Source organism: Sciurus carolinensis, chromosome 19, assembly GCF_902686445.1.
Source record: "Sciurus carolinensis chromosome 19, mSciCar1.2, whole genome shotgun sequence".
Lineage (NCBI taxonomy): Eukaryota > Metazoa > Chordata > Mammalia > Rodentia > Sciuridae > Sciurus > Sciurus carolinensis.
This window is the reverse complement of record NC_062231.1, coordinates 18,818,395-18,845,756: the sequence shown is the minus strand read 5'-3', so window position 1 is coordinate 18,845,756 and position 27,362 is coordinate 18,818,395. Positions and strand designations below refer to the sequence as shown.

General features: G+C 39.9%; 1 protein-coding gene across 1 annotated transcript in view; it reads left to right on the top strand.

The window, feature by feature from the left end:
- The window catches only part of LOC124971227 (zinc finger protein with KRAB and SCAN domains 5-like), a 54,987-nt gene that overhangs the window by 4,793 nt on the left and 22,832 nt on the right, over positions 1-27,362 (top strand). Inside the window, exon 2 of the mRNA XM_047535008.1 lies at positions 2,313-2,368. Coding sequence (XP_047390964.1) covers positions 2,313-2,368 — 56 coding nt within the window. The remainder of the gene's footprint in view (positions 1-2,312; positions 2,369-27,362) is intronic.

Here is a 27,362-nt window from a genome sequence, read left to right as displayed (position 1 = left end):
ATCATTACAAATGACATTTCTTTTGGATGATGCCGGTTGCTTAGCACTTTCATTTTGTCTTTTTTTTTTTTTTTCTCCATCAGTACCAATCCCAGTAATCAGTTTTACAAGGCCTCTTCTCATTGTGATTTGCTTTACTTCCATAAAGAAAAGATCATTGCAAACGGTATGTTGTAAAGTCTGCATGCAGAGGCTTCAAAGCAGCAGTTCAGTTCTTTTCCCTTCCTTTCTTTGTGTTAATATGTTTTATACATATCGAATTTGAATTAGTGGCTGTTATCTTGAAACTGGGACATTTCAGGGGGAACTGAGTTGGAGGTGCCTTTTTTAAAAGTGCAGATGGAGCGTGAACTTTATTTTAGTATTATTATTATTTTTTGTGTGTGATTTCCATCTTTTCCTCCAGGCTCCCTGGCACCTGGCTTGATTAATTCACACTCCGTGCCAGAACTTTCAGGGCATTCGAGGTTGTGATCTCTACTGTACATGAGGTGAGAGTTGCTGGTCCTCGGGTTTTGCCGCACCTTGAGAAACCCTCATACGTGTAGACATTCTCAAAGGGTTAAACCCATCTGACAGGGTTTATCCTCTCCTTGGTGCCCTGTGGTGTCAGCCTCTGGTTGAAATTGTTATTCTTCTGTGCTATGAAGAGGGAGTGAATTACCAGACAGTTTTGGACGACAATATATTATCTTAGAATCACAACCCTAATGGTGTTGTTGTCTTTGGCACAGCTATCTGAATCCTAGGGACTTAAAAATATGATTTCAAAACCAAAAATAGGTAGGAAGATATTCATAGAAATATTGTTTATAATAGCCAAGATTTAAGCAGCCAAGAAAGTTTTAACACATTAATGTGAAAGACTGTATGAAAACATGTCAAGTAGAAAAGGTAAATGGAAAAGAGCACCCCCACACTATACAATAATTAAGTCTCTAGAGATATTTGGAAAGATAGAGTAGCTATGTTAAATTTCAGGAAATGTTGTTCTTCCTAAACAAATTGCTCTTAATTTTTTTCTCGGGTGAACACATTTCACTAAAGGAATAGCAGGTCTTCTGGAATAATTGATATCATGGAAAGATTACATAAATACCATTTAAGATTTTGAAGAGGAATTGAGACCTTGGTCAGTAGCATGAACTTAAACCCCTTCTACCCAGTACCCACTCTTCTTCTCCCAGACATTTGAGTCTTGTGTGCTGATTAAATTGATAACGGTTTTGGAAATCAGGATCTTGTCCTTGTTCCCTGGTGTTGAAGATTAAACACCCAAGAAACCCCAAGGGAAGTATAGAAAGCAAGTTTTATTTAAGAGACAAGACAGAAATAGCAGACTTTTCTGGAGAGAAGCCAGGTCCCAGAGCTGGTGCCTATGGAAGTTGGGGTGCCTTGCTTTTTTATAGACCCTCGCCCACTTTCTTTCCAGCCTATGTGCCCCAAAGCAGGAAAAGAGCAGGCCCAGGGGTAGTCATTAGCAGCTCCATGGGAAGGGTGGATCTTCAGAGGTGTTAGGAGCCTGTTGGTAGGGGAAATACAATCTGCAGGTTGACTGTTAAGCAGTCCATTTCCTTTTCTTTGATAATCAGCTACCTGTCCTTTGCCCCATCCCAAAATCACACAATGATCATCAACCTGTAAATTCCACCTCCTAAGCCTCTATCACCTGGTAGCTCTTTTGAAGAGGAAATGCTATTACTTTTTGTCCGGGGATTCAAATGTAACAAATGTCCTCAAAAGAATCAGCCCTGTGAATCTTACCCACCACCTCTGAGTGGGTAGATTGATCATTGTGAGCTCTCTCATCCCTGGCTCTTCACGTCCCTGAGGAGGCGACAATTGGCATTTCTGAATTGTGAATGACAAAACCATTTTCCCCATTAAGATTCTGATAAAAGAAAAAGAATCATAGGAAAGTGTCTTGGTTTGTAAATAAATACAGTAGGTGAAGCAGTTCTTCTTCCTCTTCCTCCTCTTCATTGTTGTTGATCTGTGTTTACTAAATCAGGAATTGAAATTCTTTTCAGATAGAGAATGTTTGGCCTATATAGAGAAATATTTAGAGCTGAATTCACTGCAATGAAACAAGTACAATGCCGCCATCCTTTGGCATCCATAGGGATGGTTTCTAGGACCCCACAGATACCCAAATCTGTGGATGCTCAAATCCCTTATGTAAAATGGCACAGTATCACCTATTCATATCTTCCTGTAGACTTTAAATCGTGTCTAGGTGTCTGTTATGGCTTAAATATGAGGTGTGTCCCTAGAGCTCATGTGTGAGACAATGCAAGAAAGTTTAGAGGTGAAATGATTGGGTTACAAGAGCTTTTACCTAGTCAATGCATTAATCCTCTGACAGGGAGTAACTGGGTGGTGACTGTTGACAGGTAGGATGTGGCTGGAGGAGGTGGATCATTGGGGGTGTGCCTTTGGGGTATATATTTTGAGAGCTGAACTTAGACACTCTCCCTGTTTCTTGGTTGCCATATCCTGACCTGCTTTCCTCCACCATGCTTTTGCACCATGATGTCCTCCCTCATTTTGGGCCCAGAGCAATGGAGCTGGCCCTCTGTGGACTAAGACCTCTGAAACCATAAGCCGCCAAACAAACTTTGCCTCCTTACAATTGTTCTTGTCAGGTCCTTTGGTTAAAACAGCAAGAAAGCTGAATAAAACTTAGCATACCTTATGCAACGGAAATGGGAGGCAAATAGTTGTTATACTGCATCATTGAGGGGATGATGACAGGAAAAAGAAGTCTGCACATGGTCAGCACAAATCCAGCTTTTTAAATTTTAAATGTTTTCAGTCCATGGTTGAATCTGTGGCTATGGAGGGGTTGATGGTATAATCACTGAGTGTGCTCTAGGTCTGAGATGTCTAAGAAAATTTATCCCCAAAACCATGTACCTGTGAGTTTTTTTTTTTCTTGACTCTCTAGTAGAAACCTGTATTTTGTTTTAAAATCTACTTCACTGGGAAAACTGTCCTTCATCCATTATCAATATTTGTATATTAGATGGTTGCTACCTGGCAGGGTCTTGGCTTATCAGGAAGGTCCTACATTGATCATGAACAAAGAAAATGCCAGGAAGTATTAGAATTTGGGGGAAGTAAAGAATTTTCTTCCACTGGAATTATGGGATTTAGTAGTAATGCCATTGACTGGGAAAATTAACTCGAGATGGAAGAATTCCGCAGATGGGGAAGGGCCCCGGCTCCCAACCAAGGCTGGAACCAACCAATCCTAAATATTTAGAATCAACATTGGGTTAATTGAGTTGGAGTTGAATTTTTCATTTTTTCCAAAAAGATCCTGATTGTTATACCACTTCATAAATTGTCAAACTAGAGAAAGCTTGGAAACAGACCTTGGGAATCCATTTTTTAGGCTCTGAAATTTTTAAGTACACTCGGGCTGGGTTTGTGGCTCAGTGGTGGAGCACTTGCCTGGCATGTGTGAGGCACTGGGTTTGATCCTCAGCACCACATAAAAATGAATAAATAAAATAAAGGTATTATGTCCATCTACAACTAAAAAAGTTTTTTAAAAGGAAATTTTTAAGTACACTCAAACAAGGAGGGAACACAATTTTCAAAGTAGAAATCTTAACCAATAATGCATGAATCCTCTTTTCCAACATAGGTTTACTTACCAAGAATGGAGCAGGTAACTTAAGAACCACTTGTTAAAGAATTTTCAAGTAATATCCCCAAATCCCTTAACTTAGTCTCAAAAAGTGTTAAGAATTTATTTTAAAACTCGCTCTGTATTTCTAGGTGGCATTTTACATATGCTCATTAGTATGAATGGCTTTATTTATCTGAGACTAAAACTGATAGGGTAAAGATTATCATACACGTATGGTAGCCAGGGTAAGTGACCTAACTTACAACTCGTATCTTCAAGCTGCATGTGGTGGTGCATACCTGTAATCCCAGAGGTTTGGGAGGCTGAGGCAGGAGGATCACAAGTTCAAAACCAGCCTCAGAAATTTAGTGAGGCCCTAAGCAACTTAGTGACACCCCGTGTCAAAATAAAATGTAAAAAATGGCTGTAGATGTGGCTCAGTGGTTTAAGCACCCATTGGTTCAATTCCCGGTACAAAAAACAAAAACAAAAATACTAATCGTACCTCCATATATTATCTTTTTTAAAATTCTGATTAATAATACATGACAGTAGAATGCATTCTGACACATCATGGCTGGAGCATAACTTCTCATTATTCTACATGATGTAGACTCATACCAGTGGTGTAATCACATATGTACACAGGGTAATAATGTCTGATTCACTATAAAGAACTCAAAAAACTCTACACCAAGAATGTAAATAATCCAACTGACAAATGGGCTAAGGAAATGAATAGACACTTCACAGAAGAAGATATACAAGCAATCAACAAACATATGGAAAAATGTTCAACATCTCTAGTAATAAGAGAAATGCAAATCAAAACCACCCTAAGATTCCATCTCACCCCAATTAGAATGGCAATTATCAAGAATACAAGCAACAACAGGTGTTGGCGAGGATGTGGGGAGAAAGGTACACTCTTACATTGCTGGTGGGGCTGCAAATTAGTGCAGCCACTCTGGAAAGCAGTGTGGAGATTCCTTAGAAAACTTGGAATGGAAACACCATTTGACCCAGTTATCCCACTCCTTGGCCTATACCCAAAGGACTTAAAATCAGCATATTACAGAGATACAGCCACATCAATGTTCATAGCTGCTCAGTTCACAATAGCCAGATTGTGGAACCAACCTAGATGTCCTTCAATTGATGAATGGATAAAGAAAATGTGGTATATATATACAATGGAATATTACTCAGCCATAAAGAATGATAAAATTATGGCATTTGCAGGCAAATGGATGAAACTGGAGAATATCATGCTAAGTGAGATAAGCCAATCTCAAAAAACCAAAGGAAGAATGATATTGCTAATAAGTGGATGATGACACATAATGGGGGGTGGGAAGGGTTAGTGTTGGGGTTGGAGTTGGGTTTAGGGAGGGGGGCAGGAATGGAGGAAGGAAGGACTGTATAGATGGAGGGGAAGGGTGGGAGGGGAGGGGGGGAAGGGAAAAAATGGCAGAATGAATCAAACAACATTACCCTATGTAAATTTATGATTACACAAATGGTATGCCTTTACGCCATGTACAGACAGAGAAACAACATGTATCCCATTTGTGTACAATAAAAAAAATAAATAAATAAAATAATGTCTGATTCATTCTACTGTCTTTCCTACTCCCACACCCCTTCCCCTCCCTTCACTCCCCTCTGTCTAATCCAAAGTACCTCTATTTTTCCTTAGTGCCCCCTCCCCTTATTATGAATTAGTGTCCATATATCAGAGAAAACATTTGGCCTTTGGTTTCTTGGGATTGGTTTATTCAGGTATAATCTTTGACAAAAGTCAAGGTGACGAGGAAATAAACAACCCAGAATGAGAATATCTTATAAATTATCTTTGCCAGTTTCCTGAGTGTGGTAGATTTCTGGACAAAGCAGAGAAAAATACTTGGCAGATTATTTCTGAGTATTTAAAGGTCTTAAGAGATGGGCTAAATGTACCAAGATAAAACAAAATGGAGTATGGTCCAAAAGAATGTTCCTGTGGAAAAGGAACATTCATTTTTAGAGTGAATTATACCAGCTATGCAAATTGATTAAATTACTGGGATAATTTTGTTAGTGATTTCTCTATTGCTTGCCAGAAAGAGCTCATGGTTCATGAATTTTCCAACACAGAGCCTGATGGAGTCCAGGCTTCAAGATGGGCGACAATTATCATTACTATTGTATTGCTGATTTGTCAAACAAGTGAGAAAATTAAAAACTAAAAGCTGTATCTCTTCCTATAGTGATCTATCTGTCTGTCCGTTTCAATTTCCAGGGAAGAGCGCTTGTTCATGATTCATAGGTTGGTGCCTTAGTGAAAAGTGGGATAGTTGGTAGCAGGGATAGGTGTTTGAGCAGACACCACGGTTGGGACATCTACTGTGGAATGTCTGTTGCTTGAGCCTGTCTGCCCCAGCCTGCGTTGGCTTCATTTCTGTGGTGTGCACAAAGTCTCTGCCCAGAAATCCTCCTGCATGCAAGGTCCATTACTCAGAGCTGACCTGTGTCCAAGAAAAATGATCATGTATTTATAATTCATGCTTTTATTGATTTATTTATCCGTCAGACTCCAATAAGTCAGTTTCATCTTCTCCCATCTCCTTTAAGGGCACTTTAGTATGCTTTCTCCCTGAGGCTCATAGATTATCGAGACTTTTTTCCACCTGATAAACAGTTGGTTTCTGTTTAAGGGGTTAACAGTAAGTACCACAAACATTTTTTTTCCCAAAAATATTTGTTATCATTTAGCTTCTTGGTTGTGACATTTTCTAATTTTCTTTCCTTTTTTTTTTTCCCTCCCCTACTCTCACTGATTAGTTTCTCTTTGACTCATTTTCTGATTCTGTTTAATTGCTCACATTGGACTCTTATTATTGTTTTCTTCCTGAGATCATCAGGTCTCCTGGTCATAATGTAATCTGTGTATTTACTTCCAGATTCATCTCTCTGACCCTGAGTGCTCTACATGTTGGGACCCAGCCATCACTTGACAGGGTCACTTAAGTAACATGCACCTAAATCATCACAGCTACAATACAGAACTGAGCTGCAGATGTGCATCCCCTTACCTCCTCTCTCTATCCATCTCATCCCTAGACGTGTCCATCTTAGAAAATAGCAGTGCCACCTGTACTCAGGCTAAAACTCCAAGGAGTTATGAATAAATTAGTTCACACTTTTATACCTTTTCCTTCCAAAAGAATGTTCAGTTGATTCAATTCTCACAATGTGCCCTGAATCCCAGAGCTTCTCATTATGTATAGTTATCATTTCTAACTGGAGCTGTTATCTCTTGACTTGATTCATGAAATCACTTCCTAACTGGTCTCTCTTTTCTAACTCTTGCCCTCGGTACAATGCTTTCAATGAAAATCTTCCACTGATTTCCTGTCACCCTTAGCATAAAACCCCAACTCCTTTCCACCTCCAGAAAAACCACATGTGATCTGATTCAGCTATCCCTCCAAACTTCCATATTCCCATTTTCTGTCTCTGTCTGCCCCATCTCTTTTCTCTGCCCCAGATATAATACCATTAGCCCTATTTGAGCCTTTGTACTTCTTTCTTCCTGTCTTGAAATGCTCGTACAAAATTCTTCTCCTTGCTGAGTTCTCAGAGTTCCTATCAACCGAGAGGGCTTTCCCTCTGACTCTGTTTAAAGTAGGAACATACAACGATGCCCTATGACATTACCCTCTTTTATTTTATCATTTTATTTAACATTAAATGAACTACAATAAAGTACAATTTTTTAAAAAGAAATGATTGATTTCTTAGGATTCATCCTGGTACATCTAAAATTTTTTTCACTGGTTAAGAGCAAAGACCTTATTTGTATGTATCATGTGTTTCCCCAATGCCAAGAACAGTGCCTGACTTATAGAAGTAGCTGCACAGGTACATCCCCCAAAAGGAATGGATGAAGGAATCAGTGAATCCATGGAGACTACAAGCCAGTAGTAAGAAGGTTTGACTTAGAGAACTCAGGTGGGCTTTCCTGTGTGTTTTAGTCAGCTTTTTGCATCACTGTGACCAAAACACCTCACAGGAACAAGTTAGAGGAGGAAAAGCTTATTTTGGCTCATGGTTTCAAAGGTTCAGTCCAGTGTTAGCTGACCCATTGCTCTGGCCCAAGGTGAGGCAGAATATCATGGCAGGAGGGCATGATGGAGGAAAGCAGCTCAGGAAATGGCAACAAGGAAGCAGAAAGAGAGAGCTCTGCTCACCAGGGACAAAATATAAACCCCAAAGGCACACCCCCCAGTAACCTCCAGCCAGGCCCTACCTGCCTATAGTTACTACCCCATTTATCCATATCAGAGGATTTTCCACCAATTAGGCTACAGTTCTCATAACCTAATCCTTTCACCTCTGAAAATTTTTGCATTGTTTCACATGAGTTTTGAGGGAACACCAAATATCTAAACCATTATACTATTCAAATGATATTTGAATAATGGTTTGATGATTTCATAGGCCTTGCAGTTTTCTTTCTGGGAGTGAGTAGTTGGGGAGTAGGAAATGGGGAAATCAAATAATTCTGGTCAGAGTGACATCATATGCAAAGATTCAGAGATAGGAGTCACTCTGTTGTTACACCGAAGTTATAACCAGTATGATCAGTGGCAGGAGCCAACGGGTAAGATGTATTGGTGGTGTAGGAGACAACTCATTTCCAAATCGTTTGTCAGTAAAATCTTTTTTCTTAAATAAAGCTTTATGTGGATTTCTAATGCATGCCCAATTCGCACCCCTGATACCTTCTTGGCCTTGTATACTCTGAGGGCCCTCAATTTATGATAGTCTACCAATTAATCACCAGTTTGGAAATCACACCTGTATTACTGGGCTGTACTCCTTTGGAAGGGAGGAGCCTATGTCCTGTACAGTGTCACACCCAGCCCCACCGCACTGGAAATTTGGTGTAGTAGTGAAATGCTTTCTCAAGATGTTGAGGTGGCACAGCTGGTCTGGGCATTGGAACATGTGGTTTTCTATACCAGAGCTTCTTGGTGACATGAGGACCTTCATACTTTAGTGTGAAAACAGTGAAATCTTTCGATCTAAGATGTGGATCTGACCTCTCAGAACTCCAGCTGCTTAAAAATTGAGTCCAGAGAACAGATCTGAAACTGAATCCAAATTCTTGTCAGTTATTACCAACGTAAACAGCCTGAATCACCTTAGGACTCTGAGTGTGAAGAATTACATGGAATCATATTCATCCAGTCTCTATCAGTTCTTCATACATAGTGATGAAATCATTGAAGTCAATGTAATTCATTATCATTGTTAATATTCATTTTGAGGGTGTTGCTGTTGGCGATCCAACCTAGGAACTTGTGCTTACTAGACAAGTATTCTACCACTGATTTGCATCCACAGCCCTAGAATAACTTTTTGTAAAAGTACTTCCTAAATTGAGCAAAACTTAATTCTGTGGTCACTCTACAGTGGTGGCTTTTAACTGGGGTGAACCCAAGGGGCATTTGCATGGTCTAGAGAGATTTTTTTATTGCTATGGATTAAAATGGGGTGCTGTATGCACCTAGCGTGTAGAGATTGTGTTCTCTAGATATTACCAGCATCTACAGTACACAGGACGTCCCTTCTTCCACCCAAGAAAGAAGTGTCTGGTCTCAGATGTCAGTAGTGCTAAAGTCACACTACATCATCAGCCCCTGTAACTTTTCAGTGGGAGCATAAATGAGTATTTCTCTTTGTTTTCCCACTTTTACTTACCTCCCCTAGCTCCCTCTAACTCTGGCAATTGCACTTTGCCTAAGATACAGTAGGCAACAAACAATATTTTGATTATTAACAGCAAGAGAAGTAGTTAGCTTCCTCCTACCCCACCGCAGTTAACTTTTGCAACAACTACTTGGTAAATTGAGAGTACTCTTCTGTAATTAGAACTTAGAATGCAAAGTTTCAGATTTGAATTAATTCATCCTCCCAGGCTCTTTCTCTTTAATTTACTGAGTATTTAGAAGCAGAAGTAAAATTTTAATAACTGCAAACCTCATAGACAAGAATTTCCTCTCTAGCATGTGTTGTCAATTTATTTGGATGGTTAAATTGTTTTACTTTATGTGCTCCCTTCAAATCCCTGCAAGAAGATATATTTGGAAGATAATTTCTGCTTGAGAGACGATTACCAAAGTGCCCTGTCATGTTCTTGAGGGAGAGAGTGCTGACTTAAGGGAAATGACAAGTTCATCTATTGTACCTGATGTTCAAGAAACTCACCTAAAGTCAGTTCCCAAGATGCAAAGAAAAGAAAAGCACTTAGGTACTAATGAGGCTAAATAGAGCTGAGATCTGTGCTTCTCAGCCCTGGTTACATGTAAGAACCATCTGCGTAGATTTTAAACATACAGATTCCTGTGCCTAGCTCACACAATTTAAGCAGAATCTCTGGCATGAGTCTTAATATCAGAGTGTTCCAAAGATTTCCATGTAGTTTAGATTTTGCCAGAGTTGAGATCCACTGTTGGAGGTGAAGAAATAGCTGACCAGTGTATGAGTAGTTGAGCTGTTTTGGCAGAGGTGAATGAGGCCACTTGGCTGCATAGATACAGTGCATTGTTTGCAATGTTACTAGATGCCCTAGCCACTGTGGTGCAGAGACCCTACAAAATCTTGCCCAGCATCATCAACAGTGACACCTCATATTTGTGTTTTTATTGTCAATTTTCAGAGACATGTTCCTATTATATTTAATTTTCAAATCCATCCCCAAGAATAATCAGAAAATATAGTCTGGGTTTTTTGATTTTTTTTTGTTTTTTTGGTGAACAAATGGTCTCAGAGAGCTAATTTGACTTCCCTAAGTTCAATTTGGTTTTCCCTTTCTTTCTTCCATTCATTTACTGAATCATGTAATAGTGAATATCTCCGCTCTGTGATGAGGCTTCTGAGTTAACCTGTTTGGAAATAGCAGCAGAAGAATGCAGTGTTACAGGCAGCAAAAGTGGTGGCGGGCTGGGGCAGAAGCATGTATCATCAAGCATCTGGAAGAAGGGGTTTCTGTGGAGGGCATTCTGGCAGGGATCTGCTAACACAGACTTGAATTCATTGCAAAGAGTCGACTGCTGTATCCTCTGTACCTTGTCTTCATTCTCTTCTCTCCATTGCAGTTGTTCAGTCTCTACTTTCAACAAATAGTCATCGTTGTTAGGTATTGTTGCCAAGATGGACCTGGCCATGGCTATGCATGTGCTTCTGCTACAGCTGTCCATCAAAGTGTTCTCTTTCCCCAACTACCATGTCAGTTGTGTAACTAAGGACTGAACAATCCAGGTACCTGTTTCCTCTGTTTATGGTGTTTGGTCTGAAATATGCATGGTCAATGTGATTTCCCTTGAGGATAACAAGAGATATTGTGTCTTTCTTTCTGGTGAACGATGACCTGTGATATGCCTTCAGTTGTCTGTGTTAGGGGGGCACTGAGACCATAGAGAAGCAGAACCAAGCAATGAAGAGAGTGGGGATTGGGACATACCATGTTGTCCTCTGGATCCAACTATGTCTCGAACTTCCCAATTACATGAACCAACAAATTCTTCTTACAACATCAGGCACTATAGATTGTATTTCTCAGAACATTGAACCACACAGCTTATGTGGGGCATATGAAAATGGTTTTGATTAACCAATTTCAGCTTAGAATGGGGTTATTACCCATCACTAAAAGTTTTTAGGACAGTAGTCATCCAAACATAGTACTGGGCCTTGACTACACAGCACACGCCTCCAAGCACCACGGAGTGAGAAGCATGCTCTAGAGAAACGGGGGTCCCCAGACTGGCAGCATCAGCATTGGTTTATGTTTCAGTCAACTTTTTCACTGCTGCAACTAAAAGGCCCAACCAGAACAACTGTAGAAGAGGAAAAGTTTATTTGAGGGCTCAGGGTTTCAGAGGTCTTAGTCCAGGGACAGCCAGCTCCATTCCTCGGGGCTCCAGGTGAGGCTGAACATCATGGCGGAAGAATGTGGTAGAAGGAAGCAGCTCACGTGATGATCAGAAAGCAGAGAGAGTCTCCAGTTCCCAGATACAAAATTGATACACCAAGGCCATGCTCCCAGGGACCTACCTCCTCCAGCCACATCCTACCCACCTTCAGTCACCACTCAGTTAATCCCATCAGGGTACTAATTCACTAATTGGATTAAGGCTTTTATAAGCCGATCATTTAAAAAAAAGACTTTTTAGTTGTAGAGGAACAAAATACCTTTTATTTTACTTACTTATTTATTTTTTATGTGGTACTGAGGATTGAACCCAGTGCCTCACATGAGCCAGGCAAGCGCTCTACCACTGAGCCACACCCCAACCTCTGATCATTTCTCTTCTAAACCTTGCATTGTCTCACACATGAGCTTTTGGGAAACATCTCACACCCAAACCATAATAACTGAATAGTTGTTGGAAATTTGAATTCTTGACCCTTCCCCAGAATTGGAAATTCCATGGTGGGAGCCAGAAATCTGTATTTTAACAAGACATCTGTTGCATAATTGAATTACAAAAAAAACTGAATTTTTTTAGTTTTCTGGTTTTTCTCATTCTTTAAGAGAGCTTGTTAAGGAATATACTGAGTAGTAATAGTTAAGGAACAGTTATCACACAAAGAAATCTTCCTTATCTAAATAGCTTGCCTGTTCTAGATAACCTGAAAATGCCTCCGCCTATTTATTTCTGTTAATAGCATGAGAGTAAAGAGTACAAATAGTAATACCTAAATTTCACTGAATGCTTATTATATACCAAAAATCTTGACACTTTCTTTACAGGTTTTCCCTTCCTTTTTTGTAAAGTTTGGCACTGTGGAATTTTTAATTCTTTTTTTTCCTGTTTCTCCTTGGAATGAGTACTCGGTTCCCTGGTTGTCAGCCCTGGATTTTTGACCCCCTCTGAAAGGGTAGACCCTCTGCAGAGCCTCTCCTATGTATTTTTAAGGGGCTTTGGGGGCCCCTCTCATTCTCTCAGAACATCACTCTAAAGAACCACCCGGAAATTTTTGATGGTGAAAAGGAGAGCTTTTGCAAAAGAGGTAAGGGATAAAAAAAATCCTTTCAAGCAATTCCATTACTTGCCGGTTACCATTTAGGGGTGTGAGACCCAGGTGGAATGATAAGGCAATTTACGAGCCATCTGCTTTTAACATGCTAACTTGAAGCTAATAAAAATAGTCTGGTGCTTTGGAAGGGGAATCATGTGTTATTTATTTGTTGTTGGTGGGTGTTTCAAGCACTCAGAAGAACATCAGAGAGATTTTACAGTAGTAGTTCCAAATGCTGATTCATACCAACCAACTGAGCACCATAAGAATTACCCAGGGAGCTTGTTGGAAGTAAGAGTTTTCTGGGTTCTGCCTCTTGAGATTCTGAGTCAGTAGATCTGGAATCTATGCTTATATAAAAAGGCTTTTCAGTAGGTTGGGAACCTCTTTAAATCAAAACCATTGATTTATAAACTGCTGTAGTTATTCAGGGAAAGCATCATAAAGGCTACTCGCACTCCATAAGACAACTGCCAGTTTTGTCTGTTTTATATTCTGAATTTTGGCATAAGGCTTCTTTTAACAAAAGAGCTGTGTAACATTTTTTTTCCTCCCCCAATTCTTCATTCTTCTTTATTCCTTTGTTTTGGTTTGTAGGGGCATTGGGACTAAAGTACAGGTCTTCAGTCTCCCACTGTCCCTTCTGATGATCCAGGGGCCAAGTATCAAGGACCCTTTAAGTAAAGAGGTTTCTCTCTCTTCATCCCAAAGCAGGTTTAGAAAGACGATAATTCAGTGTGTTTCTCTGTGGCTTCCGGGCTGTGATGCTCTGAGCCATTTGAAACCTGACTGTTCCTGACCTTGCCTTGTTTACCCAGGGATATCTTCTGAAGGACTGTATTGCAGCCTCTATATGTCCATCAAGGTCCTTTGAGTCATAGCTGGAGGGGGAGCAGGTGGGGCTGTGACGGGCTCCGGGCTTAGAGAAGAGAACTTTGCACCTTTCTGTCTTCCTCTCCTGGAGACTTCCTCTTAGATCTGCTTGTGCATCTGTTTGAAGAGATGAACTAGGACTAGGTTTTAAGATTCCGGTTCTGCAAATGAAAATAAGTAAGACCTATTTTAGAAGACTCTGGGAGGGCCTGTCAATGATGATGAGATTTAAGTACTAATTTTGGAGAAGAACCAGAACTTTTTGTTGACAAATGCATGAATCAAAGCATAGAAGGAAGAGGTTCATAAATCGGGGTTCATGGAAAATCAGAGGATTTTGCCAAAATGTGCATAGAATCTGTGTAGCACTCCTGCCCTGTACACACACACAAACACACACACACTTTCTCTCCCACAGAGGAGGTTTATAAGTTTTCTTTGTCCACACAAGGCAGACAACAGGGGAAAAAATGGTTATGATCTCTCTTCTGAGTAACCAAGATGACTTCTATTAGTGTCTGTGTGTGTCCCCATTGTATTTCACAAGGAGCTGTTTTTGTGCACAATAGATAAATATAAAGCAATATGATCCTCCTTTCTTAAAGAACATTACTTTTTCTTTATTCCTTTTTGTGAAATGGAAAGATATGTTGACAGGCGATAAAATATTAAGAAGTTCTATTACTGAGGGAATTTTCAAATTCTCACCCCAAGCAGTACCAAATCAGGATGTTAGGAGCTGAGCCTCTTATTTAGATAACGTGTTCCATTATATTATTCCAAAAGGAGGGAATTATGCAGGATTCTCTGGAGAAACCAATAGGCTGTGTGTGTGTATGTGTGTGTGTGTGTGTGTGTGTGTATGTTTATACGTATGTGTTTACTTGTGTACAGGGAGGTATTATAAGGAATTGGATGCATAATTTTGGAGGTAGGCAAGTCCTAAGACGTGCAGGGTGATTCTGTGAGCTGGAGACCCAAGAGAGCTGATGGTATCAGTTCTGATCTGAAGGCCAGCAGGCTCAGGATGCTGAGGGAACCCCCGTTTCCGTTTGAGTACCAAGACAGGAAAAGGTCAGTGCCTCCCATCTCAAGGCAGCCAGACAGGGGGAGTTTCTTCTTCCTCAGGATAGAACGAGACTCTCCTTTGTTACAGAGTACACTCCACTTTGCTCTGTCTGTCGATTTAAATGTTCAAGTTATCCCCAAATGCCCTCACCCAGGATGCACCCAGGATAACATCTGAGCAGATATTTGGGGAAGCCATGGCCCAGATAAAATTAACCATCACAACCAGGCCATAAAGGAGGAGGCCCGAGGGGGGAATCCCATGTGGATTCCCTGCTGCTTCTCTGAGTCCTCTTCCTCACCTCTTTTTAGTCCAGCCTTCTAATGGAGTTCAGTGTCTCTAGATCCTTTGTTGTACTCACTACCACTCTCCCCACAGAATTAGAACATCCCAAATTCTTTTTGTTGTTTGCAAATACCATTCCTCTGGAAGAAGAAGGAGCTGAGTTCTCCATTTGTTTCTTCTGTGCCCCAAACCTGTTGTACAATTTGAAGGTCAATAGAGCTTAAAACCACAAAGATTGATTCTCTTCCAAACATGAGTCCTGTTTTCTGTGAATAGAATGGATACTTCATTGAGTCCATGGAAAGAGTGCATATTCTTAAAAAAAAAAAAATCCATGCCCTTGCTTTTCCACATTCCCCATCTTCTATTAGAGCTACTCTGGAAGAACAGAAGCAGCTTTTATGATTTCTTTCTGATCTCCAAAGTGGATAGAGGAACGGCCTGAAGCTTATTTCTCCACCTGTGCTCACTCTTGTTTTTCAAGTTGAGGGTACACGTTTGAACACTAACATGGTCAGTGACCTCAAAATGCGCACAAACCAGTGATAATGGGTTCCAAAAATGAAACACAGTAATTCCCTGAATGAAAGATCATGCAGGAAAATATGCTGATTTTGCCTTTATTGATATACATGTTGTACCTAGAGTGGTGTTTGATTAAACAAGGCAACAAAAAACAATTTGAAATTTGGAGACCCCCGCCAAAACAAAACAAACAAACAAACAAACAAAAAACCACAGAAACAAAAATGTCAGTCCTAAGGGTCTTTGGTTCTGCTCTATCCCAGTTGATTATGGGGTCAAATATAAAACAGTTTTTTGGTCATCTTTACAGGGAGTGGGAAGATCTTTGATAGGCATCCAACTCTGCAAAACATGATCAGGTCTTGATATGTAGATTCAAAGATTAGTGCAACTATAGGTAGTGTTTTAAGTTAGACTAAGTTCCTCAATCTGCAGTTAGGATAGTAAAGTCACCATAGAGTGCATACTGTATTTGGTGTCCTTTAACCTTTAGCATTCATTAAGTTGAGTCCTAAATAGTTTAACACCACTTTATAAATAACTTTATGGAACTAAAAAAAAAAAAAAAAAAAAAAATCACATTTGTCTGTAATGTGTTCCAGAGCAAAGAAATGATGGGGAGAGAGATTTGGTTCTTTTATAGAACAGTAACTTAGTTTCACTTAGACCTGTAATATATGTTTAACTGTATTACAGGTCTAAGTCAATTAAAATTCTACTTGTCTCTTAGCCCCAACTCGCATTAGGGAGTCCAGAATATCGTTGGGTCATCTAAGTCTGCCCAAACTCTCTGTTGGCCAAGGAGATTCTTTCTAAACAACTTTGTTTTCAAACTTGTATCTTGTGTCATTGGACTTGAATGTGGTGTGAATATCAACCTTCAAATAAGAAAGTATATTCTGACACAGCTATATAATCAAAAGCAATTTTCCTTTTCCAACTATTCCACAAAGAAAACAAGAGCATTTTACGTTTTCAGGTACTTTCATTGTCTTCCATTAGTATTCTCTTCCGAGAAGTGTCCTGTAAAGCTGGGGCAAAGTGGAAATGATGATATCCTTTATCGGTTTGTTTTTCATTTCTGTCTTTCTCTCCTAACTCGCTCCTCCTCTCTTTTCAGTATTTCCACCATGCTTTCATATATTGCCTGCTGGGCCAATCTTTTTGCAAATCAAACAGTTGAATATTCTTATTATGTTCTAAGTATCTTCAAGATGCTGCTGTCTTCCCAGGACCCCCTCGCTGCTAAGCGACCGGTCCCTGAGTTCCACCCACCTCGGGACAAAGAGAATGATTGGCTCCAGGGTCTTCGGAAAGGATCGGAAGGCCTGAGCCCTAGCATGGCCCCTCTGCTGACTCTGACTTTGGGGATGAATGAGCCCAAGGTGAACATAAAGATGGGTCACAACAGAGGCATCGGGAGTTTGTTTTCAGGGACGGTGGTACCCATCTGTCTTCCAATGAAAAGCAATGAGAAATAGAAACATCAGTTTATAAATTAAACCTTTAGGAAAGCATGTTCCTCACCCCAATCCCAAATCAGAGGAGAAAGTGTTCTAAGTTCAGGGCAGAGATGTACTTGGAATGCTTGGTACAGTCGACAGAGGAAAGGTGGTCAGTTAGGGCAGCAGGAATGACTGGACTGTGGGTGCCAGTGCTACCAGGAGGTTGGGGAGGGAGGCGTTGGAGGTTTTGATGGGTGGGGAATTGAGTGCCTTGAGGGAGATTCCATAGGGCAAGAGGGATCAGCCTTAGGGTCTGACCCATTTTGTCATACACTGCTGCCATAGTTGATGTGAGAATATGGCATCTGTCAGTATACTTGTGATCTGCCTGCGTGACCTGGGTGATAGTTGGTGGCCTTCTCCTGTGCCTCACGTTCAGCATATCCAGTGATAATAACAGCAAACACCAACCTTTATGGTGCATGTAGTAGTTGCCAGGCTTGTCGTAAGCCCTCAGCTTGCGTTACCTCTCTGATCTCCCTAATCATCTGGTGAGCTAGACACCTTCTCTCCACCTCACAGGAGGAGACTAGGTAGGACTGGTGTTATGTGACTTGTGCATTTAGCTACAGGGCAGGGGAAATGGTATCTGATTCCAGTAAGATGAGCTGCACAATTTGTGAGTCCCTTTGTTTAGAAATGATTAGGAATCTCAAGATGGAGGCAGAAGAGCATTAAAGCACACCTGGGATCTTCTAAGTGCCAACCCTGTGAAGTTCCCCAGGTTACACATCCATGAACTTGGCCCTGGTTCCCAGCTGGGACAACCCTCAACTGAGTTTCTCCTCAGTTTTCTCCTTATCCTGAAAGATTCTCTTTATTACATATCCTCTGTTCTTTTCTGCCTTTTGATTTCTCTCTCCTCCTTATATCTGGGACAGTCCTTCTTCTACTTTGTTGTGAATGTTTCAGTGACCCCTTATCTATGACTCTTCAGTGTCCACATGGAACACAGGAGTGACAGAGAAGGCTTGTCTTGAAGAAAAATACGTCATTATATAGGCACCTGCGTCAAACCACTGGGGATCGGACATTGCCCACTCAGAACCTAAATCAGATATGGACCCTTGTGAAATGCTTCTTATTTTATTCCCATTGTTCTTTCTTCCCTCGAGAAGGGAACACACCAAATGACAATTTAGAAGACCAGTTTCTTTTTCTTTTTCCTTTTTTCATCTTTTAAAATTTTATTCTATTTTTTAATTTCATTTATTTTTATTTTTACAGACTGCATTTTGATTCATTATACACAAATGAGGTACAACTTTTCATTTCTGTGATTGTGCACCATGTAGAGTCACACCATTCGTGTGATCATACATGTACATTGGGTAATGATGTTTGTCTCATTCCACCATCTTTTATATACCCGCCCCTCCCCTCTCCCATTTCCCTCTACACAATCCAACATTCTTACATTCTTTCCTTACCCCCACTCCATTATGTATCATCATCCACTTATCAGAGAAAACATTTAGCCTTTGGTTTTGGGGGATTGGCTTATTTCATCTAGCATGATATTCCCCAACTCCATCCATTTACCTGCAAATGCCATAATATTAATTCTTTATGGCTGAATAATATTCCATTGAGTATATATACCACAATTTCTTTATCCATTCATCTGTTGAAAGGCATCTAGGTTGGTTCCACAATCTAGCTATTGTGAATTGAGTTGTTATAAACATTGATGTGACTGTGTTATTGTAGTATGCTGATTTTAAGTCCTTTGGGTATAAACCGAGGAGTGGGATAACTGGGTCAAATGGTGGGGTCATTCCAAGTTTTCTGAGGAATATCCACACTGCTTTCCAGAGTGGCTGCATCAATTTGCAACTCCACCAGCAATGTATGAGTGTGCCTTTTTCCCCACATCCATGCCAACACCTATTATTGATTGTATTCTTTTTTTGCGTGTGTGTGGTGCTGGGGATTGAACCCAGGACCTTGTACATGGGAGGCAAGCACTCTACCAACTGAGCTATATCCCCAGCCCATTGCTTGTATTCTTGATAACAGACATTCTAATTGGAGATGAAATTATAGGGTGGTTTTTATTTACATTTCTCAAATTACTAGAGATGTTGAACACTTTTTCAGGTATTTGTTGATCACTCATATATCTTCTTCTGTGAAGTGTCTGCCCAAGGGAAACTTCTGCCCTTCAATCTGCCATGATTTGAACCTTTTAAAACAAGCCAGACTGGACACTGGAGTACCTCAGACCAAGAAACCACACCAAAAGTTACTAATCCTTCCACACTGTGGAGAAGAAACCTACAGTTTCTGTCCCATTCTAACTACACCCTCACAGGCAGAGGTCTGCTACTGTCCTCATGCATAGAAACCTTCAGCACGTAGTAGCTCTAACACAGCTACTGGAATGCAATGGGAAATCTGGTCATGGGGCTCTTCTAATGTCAGAAACTTTAGAAACAGAGTTCTGAAAAATAACAGAATGAATCAAACAACATTACCCTATGTAAATATATGATTACACAAATGGTATGCCTTTACTCCACGTACAAACAGAGAATCAACATGTATCCCATTTGTTTACAATAAAAAAGAAAAAAAGAAACAGAGTTCTGGGCTTCTAAATTTGCTCCAGTTTAACCCATGCATCATCCACTAACATTCTTTAGTCTTTTTCTTCTTCCCTCTTTGAGATGTCCCTACTGTCAATGTCTGCACCAATCCTCCGGTCTCTCTGCACATCCCTCTGGCAAGCTCCTTGTTCATAAAGTAGGTCTTCCCTTCCGTTTTCCTTCATAGTCTTACTCGTCCTCTTTCCTCTTTTCCTCTGTGTTATTCTTTCTTCCTCTACCAGTTAGTTACCATGGTCCTTCTTTTACCACCCTCTTCTTCCCTAAGAGACAACATTCACCTCTAGATTGGTGGTTACACGTGGGGTAATTTTGGTTTGGTAGTCTTGAAATTTTCCAGAGCAGAGATGGTGAGGTTAAATGAGATACACCCAAATGTACTTGCCCTTTGCTGTCTGGAGGAGAGGAAGTGCAGGGATCGACCCAGGAGTTTCCAACATCACTACTGCAGTAGGAGCAACCAGCAGCCTTCAGCCCTTGAAGTGTTGGCTCTCATCTGGGTTTGACCATGCATTGATGGTTTCATACTGAAAAACTACAAGGCTCTTCTACTATGTTTGAGAATCATAAAGTGACAATGATTTTATCTTTTTATTTCCATTTCAGGAGTACCACAGGTGGTACCTACTGTGGCCCAGGCAAGAGTCTTACTGGAAGATGTCTGCTATTTTTAAAACCTGTGGCTTGGAAGCGCTCATACATTGCTAATGGAATAAAGCAAGATGCTTTCCTGTCATTTTCTGATGCTTAGTGATTTTCATATCAGTTACAGGGTCTAAAAAAGTCTACAGGAAGACTTCCATGAACTGTGATTCCAGGAAGCTCTTAGCATTGTTTACTTTCCTTTCATTTTCTCTAATTTAAAGACATTTTCTGAGCCTCCTTGGGTCAAGAATCTCTTGCTGAGGTTAGATTTGCTCCATGGAAGGTAAGAATTGTGACCCTCAAGTATGCAAAGGGAAAGTAGAGCAGGCAGCAGGGGAATGCTAGGAAGAGACGGAGTGTTGTGATGATAGAAATGAGTTTGGAGGTGAGGAAGATTTCAGAAGAGGCAAGGAATCTATCAATTTTTTCCTCCTTTGAAAAGAGTAGTAATGGGATTTTATGTCTTTCAAGCTGTTCCTGAGCAGTATTCTTCTAAATTAAAACATTGAAAGAAAAAAAAAGAGAGAAACTGACTAGCTTTTGCATTAAGTGTACCTTTGCAATGAGGTACCCCAGGATGGGAGGAGGAAGGAGGAGGAACAGAATTTTAAAAGTAAAAGTCTTAGTTTTATTTTAGAATTGAGCCACAGGTTAATGTTTTTGAATTGGCTGCTAGTTTCTTAAGATTTCGAAAGTGGAAGGAGTCTATTTAACTTTCTTGATGGCCATGATCAAATATTCTAGGCATTCCTATGCGTGAGATTTCAATTTGACACAAGAAGCTTCTCTTGCAATTGCTGGAAGACATTGGTTTATGATACGTGAGTAAACTCTATTTCAGAAAAAAAACAAAAACAAAAACAAAAAACCTTCAAGCTCTTTTTCTGCACCTAGCACTGGGCATCCTGAAGCATGACAATAAAAAAGGAAGAAGACAGCATATGGACCCAGTCAGACATGTGAGGTCATTCAGGGCGGGACACGGCGCAGTTCAAGTGTGGCACTGATACTGCCGGTTTTCAGTGATGAGTTCTGCTTCCTCAAATGTTGGAGTTTGAACATAGAGAAGCACACCGAGGTGTGAAGTCAGGTTTTATTTAAAGGTAGTAACACAGACTTCTCCCAGGAGGGAGAAAGGGGCCATGGCTGGTCTTCTGGAATCCCGAGAAGTGAGCAAGCCTGCCCTGCCCTTTTTATAGACTACAGTCTCCTTTGTTCTCCTGCTCTCCCCCAACCCCCCCATCCTGCCCCTTATCTCTCCTTCCTGCCTAAGTGACTAGGCATCTCCTGGGCTAAAAGGTGGGAAGCAGATGGGCAGGGGAAGGGCCACATGGAGTGATTCAGGGAGGTAGGGTCTCAGAGGCCATTAATTAGCAATTCCCTGTCTGCATTGTGGCGGGTTGTATAGGCAGGTAACCTTGGTGATCAAAAGGGCTCTGGAGACACTGGCATTCCAATCTCCCAGGGTTTGTCTCCAACTTCCCAGTCTCAGATGGCCTCCATTCCTTGATTCCACCAGATTCCCTTGTCTACACTAACTGCCTGTCCTCAATTCTGGTTTCAGCACCACCAGAAGCATTCAGGAAGATCAGAGGAGGGAGGTGGTGAGTCAGGTAGAGTAGGGAATAGAAAAAATGTTGAAAGTCAGGAAGGTTTTGGATAAATTCCAAATGACAGAAAGAGATCCTTAGGTGTGGAAACTACCCTGGGATCCCCTCGAAGGTGGATAAACCCTCTCTGGGTGTGTGTGAGAGACACCTTGGTGATTTTTGCTAGATGACTCAGTGTGAACTGAAGAGTAGGCAAAAACGAGATTGTGTAGTATATTAAACATTTATTAAATGCCTAATAGGCACCACTTTAAGAACCAGAGTTAAAAAAAATAAGTGTGATTTATTACTCTTGAATCTCACTGCCCACTGAAACAATTTTTTTAAAAATCACAAAAATCAGTGTTATAGCACAATATCGGAGGTTTTGAGATCTCCAAGTGGCAGAAACAACAACAGTAACAACAACAACAAAAAACACATATGTCTTCTAGGTGGTAGTTCTTAGAAATAAAGACGATCTTTTTTTCATTATAGCGTTCAGATCAGAAAGCTGGATTCAAGCACATTTGTTGTAGATGTTATGGGAAAAATCCTCAGTGGCAAAATGTGAATCGTCTTCCCGGCAGATCAGGTTCTAAAGTGATCTGACTCAAAAACTCTGGTCTTTTCACCTGGACCACTCAGCCTTAGCCCTGCAGCTGACAGTGTAGAGTTTGAGAAACTTAGGAGGCAAAAAGAAAGATGTGGAAACAAAGACTTTTTTTTTTTCTGGCTTTTTGGGAAGCATTTATAATAGCACAGAACACCATTTACAGCCGCGTCAGCTCTGCAGACTCCAGCTTCTGTAGTTTAAAAGCCAAATGGATTGTTTGAGGGAATCTGGTTTTTGCTGATAATTGGAAGAAGCATAAGAAGGTTATAAACAAACAATGGGCTAAAAAGTAAACAACATTTAGAGAACAATTTTATTTGGTATCTCTATTTCCTATAATTAAGTCTCAGTTCAGTAATTTGTTTGGAACTCAGTCTTTAATATTTTTTTGCAAGTCATACATTGCTAGGTCTCTGGTTAACTGTGCTGACCTATTTGGAGGTAAGGTTCTAGAAATACAGAAAGACAGGTAAAGTTCTGACTGTCATATATTATCTATCTTGCAAAAAATTTGGAGGGGTAATGAAGATAGACTGCTTTATTTTCAGGCATGATACAAAATTCAATATGCATTCATTAATTTGCTCATTAATCTATTCACTATTTGAGAATTTTCCATCAGCTAGGCATTACATACTTCTCTCATTAAAATGTTAGGATAAGGCAAGTTTTGCAGTTGAAACCCAATTTTTACAATACTTAATTGTGGTAATAATGATGCTAATATTTATTGTGCAATTACTATTTGCTGGACCCTTTTCTAAATACCAATTCATTTAATAGTCTTACATATTTTTAAAATTATGTGTATTAGCTTCTTTCATGATTGAGGCTGGAAAGTTGGAGGTCAAAAGGAAGAAGAAACTGGCCAAGGCAACACAGCCAGAAGTATTCCAATAAATATAGTTCATATCTGGTCCATCAATCAACAAGCATGCACTGAGCACATCCGCTTATCTGTGAATCCTTCAAGTACAAAGACCTTTTATTTTTTCTCTTTTTATGCAGACTCTAGTCCAGAAAACCATAATAGATATTAAATAAATGTCACTGAACAAATAATACGAAGAATATTCAAAATATACATGTTAAGATCCCAACTTCAACCTGCTTACAACCTGATATACCACTGTAATTCTGTTTTGTATTTGTTAAGAAAGATTTTCCCCAAACTTGAAAAAAAAAAAAGGCAAAATTATATAATACATCCATTCAGTGTCACACTAGGGTGTAATTTAACAGACTCACCCAAGAGTTAAATGTACCTGTCTTTGTCATTGCTATTCACTAATTAGAGTCTAGCACTGTGAAGTTACATGTTTCTTTATAGGTTTCTGTTTGGTGGAACAATACCGAAGTTTATGGTTTTATTGTCCTTATAGGGACCTCTTTTCCTGCCAATCTGATTCTAATGTTGATATTTTAAACTGTTCTATTTCATTTTTAATATATTATCCTTCAAGTCATCTTGGGATGAGCTTTACTATCTTGTTGCTTCCAAAATCTCTATCATCATTCATCCAATAGCTGTATAGGTCACATTCTGCACATTTCAAGTTTATACTTGGACACCTTCCTCCTTGCAACATAATGCAAAGTAGAGAGTATATCATCTAGATTTTGTAGTCATTACTTAAATACATTCTATGGATTATCTAATTAAATTCTTCAGTAACCTTGTAAAGAAAGCACTGTTATTATCCCTACTTAGAAGTGGAAGGAACAGAGGAAGAGAGAGATTAAATCACTTTCTTAAGGTCACTCAGATGATATTAGAGAAGTCTAGAGGATTTGAAGTCAAATCCCTGCTTCCAGAGACTACTGTAAAAACTACTACCCCAACCCCCTCCGAATATTAAAATGCATATTTGTATTAATATCAGTTAATATATTCACACATGGATAGTGGGGTAAATAATGATAACTACCATTCTTAAATGTTTTTCTTATGTCAGACACTGTGACAAGGAGCTTTATATATAATATTTAATCTCCACTCTGCCTTGTGGTGTTATCTCTCATCCCATTCAAAAGATGAAAAACTAGGGCTGAGAGAAATGAAGCATCTTATCTAAGGTCATACCTCTGGGGATCAAAGATAGAATCTGGTAAGACACTCAAGACCATCTTCTTAAACACATTACTGTGACTTACATTTGATTCTCAGAAGACCATCCATGGCTAAAATATTTTTAAAAAATATCTCCTATTGTTGGAGCTGATTCCAACAAGAGGATTCATTGATCTGAAGAGTCTTCACGTTGGCAAAGTATGAACTAATGCTAACCACATGGTTCATGTTCTTACATCAGCTTATCCCAGATTATGGTTCAATAAAAACACTGATGGCTGTTATTATACTAGAATTTTATCCATTCATATATATGAGAAGCTATAAGCAAAAATGTGGAGATAGCCAAGAATGAAAAATATATGGCAAATAGGAATAATTTTCCACAAGTTAAAGTGGGAAAATTTGAAGATAAACATTCCTGTTCTGAAAGACATGGATACTTAGAAAGCCACAGGATTTCTCTCAGTTACAGAATCTGTCTCTCTGGTTCTGTGTCTATCTCATGGGCACATGGACACTACATTCTCTCACTCATTCCATTTCTGTGGGCTTATAACTCTATCATAGTCCTTCATGTGTAATTCCTTGAAACACCTTTATACCTCTTTTTCATCTTCCACTTATCTAAATCCTACTCACTCTTCCACACTTGACTCCAAAGCAATCTTCCTTGGAACTCCAGCCCTCCATCATCTCCCTACATATTTATAGTTTTATAACAGATTCCCAAGTTGTTTAAAAACCCTGCTGGGTATTTATTAAAATACAGATGGATGAACTCCTCCCAACCCCCAGAGATTATGAATCAATGGGACCAAGAAGTGATTTCAAACCAAAAGATCTCAGTAATTCTCATTTACGTCATCTGAAGACTGGATTTTGAAGAGTCCTATCCTGAACTTTTATGATTTAAAGGGAGAGCATCTCAGGCTTTGTCTATTTGCCTGCCCAGTTCCCAGGATTTCATGAAACAGGAGTCTGAGTACGTTGGAGAAGACAATAATTGAGAGGCAAGAGAGAAATGAATAGTTTCCCCCACTTGAGGCCCAAAGGAGACTAGAGAAAGATTTGAAAAAAAAAAAAAAAAGAAAAGAAAAAAGAAATCAGCATGATGTATATAATGATTAATAGAGGAAAAGATGGGAAGGAAAAAGGAAAGAGGAGAGAGAAAGGAATAATCTGAGTTGGGGGAGTGTTTTGAACCTAGGGACAGTGGTGGGGTGGGAGATTTGTGAAGTATTGGTGTGGTTTATGGGTGGGCTCCTTGAATACAATTGGAACAACTCAAAGAATGGGTTTGCTACAGACCAAATGTTCATATCCCACCAAAGGCATACAATGAAACAGAATCTCCAATTGTATTTGGAAGTGGGAACTTTGGCAGGCAATTAGGTTGATAGTGGGTACCTTATAAAAAGCATCATAAAAGACACCCCAAAGAACTTTCTCACCTTAAGGCATCACACATGACAGGAAATGAGCCCTCATGAGATATGAAATCTGCTGGGTGCTCGATTTTGAATTTCTCAGCCATGAGAAATGTGAGAAATAAATGCTTGTTGTTTCTAAGCCACCCTGTCTGGTATTTTTGGATAGCAGCCCAAATGGACTAAGAGAGGATTTCTCTTTAAGGTTTGATCCTAGACTGCAAAGAGCTTCACAAATGCTGTTCTGTGCAGAGGGAGCCCCATGAGGGCTCCAGAATTTATTGAATTTTTAGAAGAAACTAGAATGTTCTACCTGGGTGTGGAGAAAACACATAAGTGCACCTGCCCACAAAGGTGCAGAAAGTGATCCTGCATCCCACTCGGTGCTAACTCGCTGTACCCGGGGAAAGGAGGACCTCTCCAACAGCTGGTCAGTCTTCCTGCTCTCTGTCCTTCTCAAGGTGACTGCTACCAGACTTAGCAAGTGGTGCTATAACTGCTCTGATTGTAGGGGCCATATCTTATTCATCCTTATATCCTATGGGCCCCGGGGGTTGTCTTGATCTCTGTATTTCCAGGAAGTGTTAGACAAATCAGTATCTCAATTAATGCCAAGCTCTCTGTGAATCCTTTAGTCCATGTTTCACTCACTTCACTAAAATACTTTTGTGATAGGTGTGGAGGAGCAAGTCTATAATCCCAACAACTCAGGAGGCCAAGGCAGGAGGATCACAAGTTCATAAGGCTAGCCTTATCGAAGCTCTAAGCAACTTAGCGAGACCCTGTCTCAGAATTAAAAACTAAAATTGCTGGGGATGTGGCTCAGTGTTAGAGCACCCTTGGGTCCAATCCCCAGTACTCTCCCTGCAAAAAAATGTTTTTGCATTCAGACTGAAAGCTTTCTAGTGTCATAAAGAGCTGAATAGAGAGTGGCTTACAGTATTTGCTAAAATAACCGTGGATTCTGCAAGCAAGCTGGGGGAAAGATCCCAGAGTTAAGTGGAAAAGAGACCCTCAAATTTGTTGCCTCGAATTTTCTCCCTTTCACTCTCATTTAACAAAGAAAATGAACATCACAGAAGTTGAATATGTTGAATAAGTTGGTTGACACCTTCATCACAACCATTAAAAAAGATAATTCTTTAAGAAACAGGAGAGAGGGAAATGAAAAGTTGAAAGCCTTCCCCAGGATCAATTCTTATCCAGGGCACATAGTATTTGCAGCTGCCGGATCACCTTCATTCATCTCTGTCTGTTACTCTGATTTAGATGATAGAGTGGCTCCGTTAAATTGAAATTGAGTTAACTTGACAACTAAAGAGTGGCATTGTTATGGGCTGAAAATCATTAATTTTGATGTGATAAATTCCTTTCTAATGGGGGCATTTTTATTGTTTCTGATGTTTTCGTTTTTGTGGCTTTTCCAATAATGTCAATAT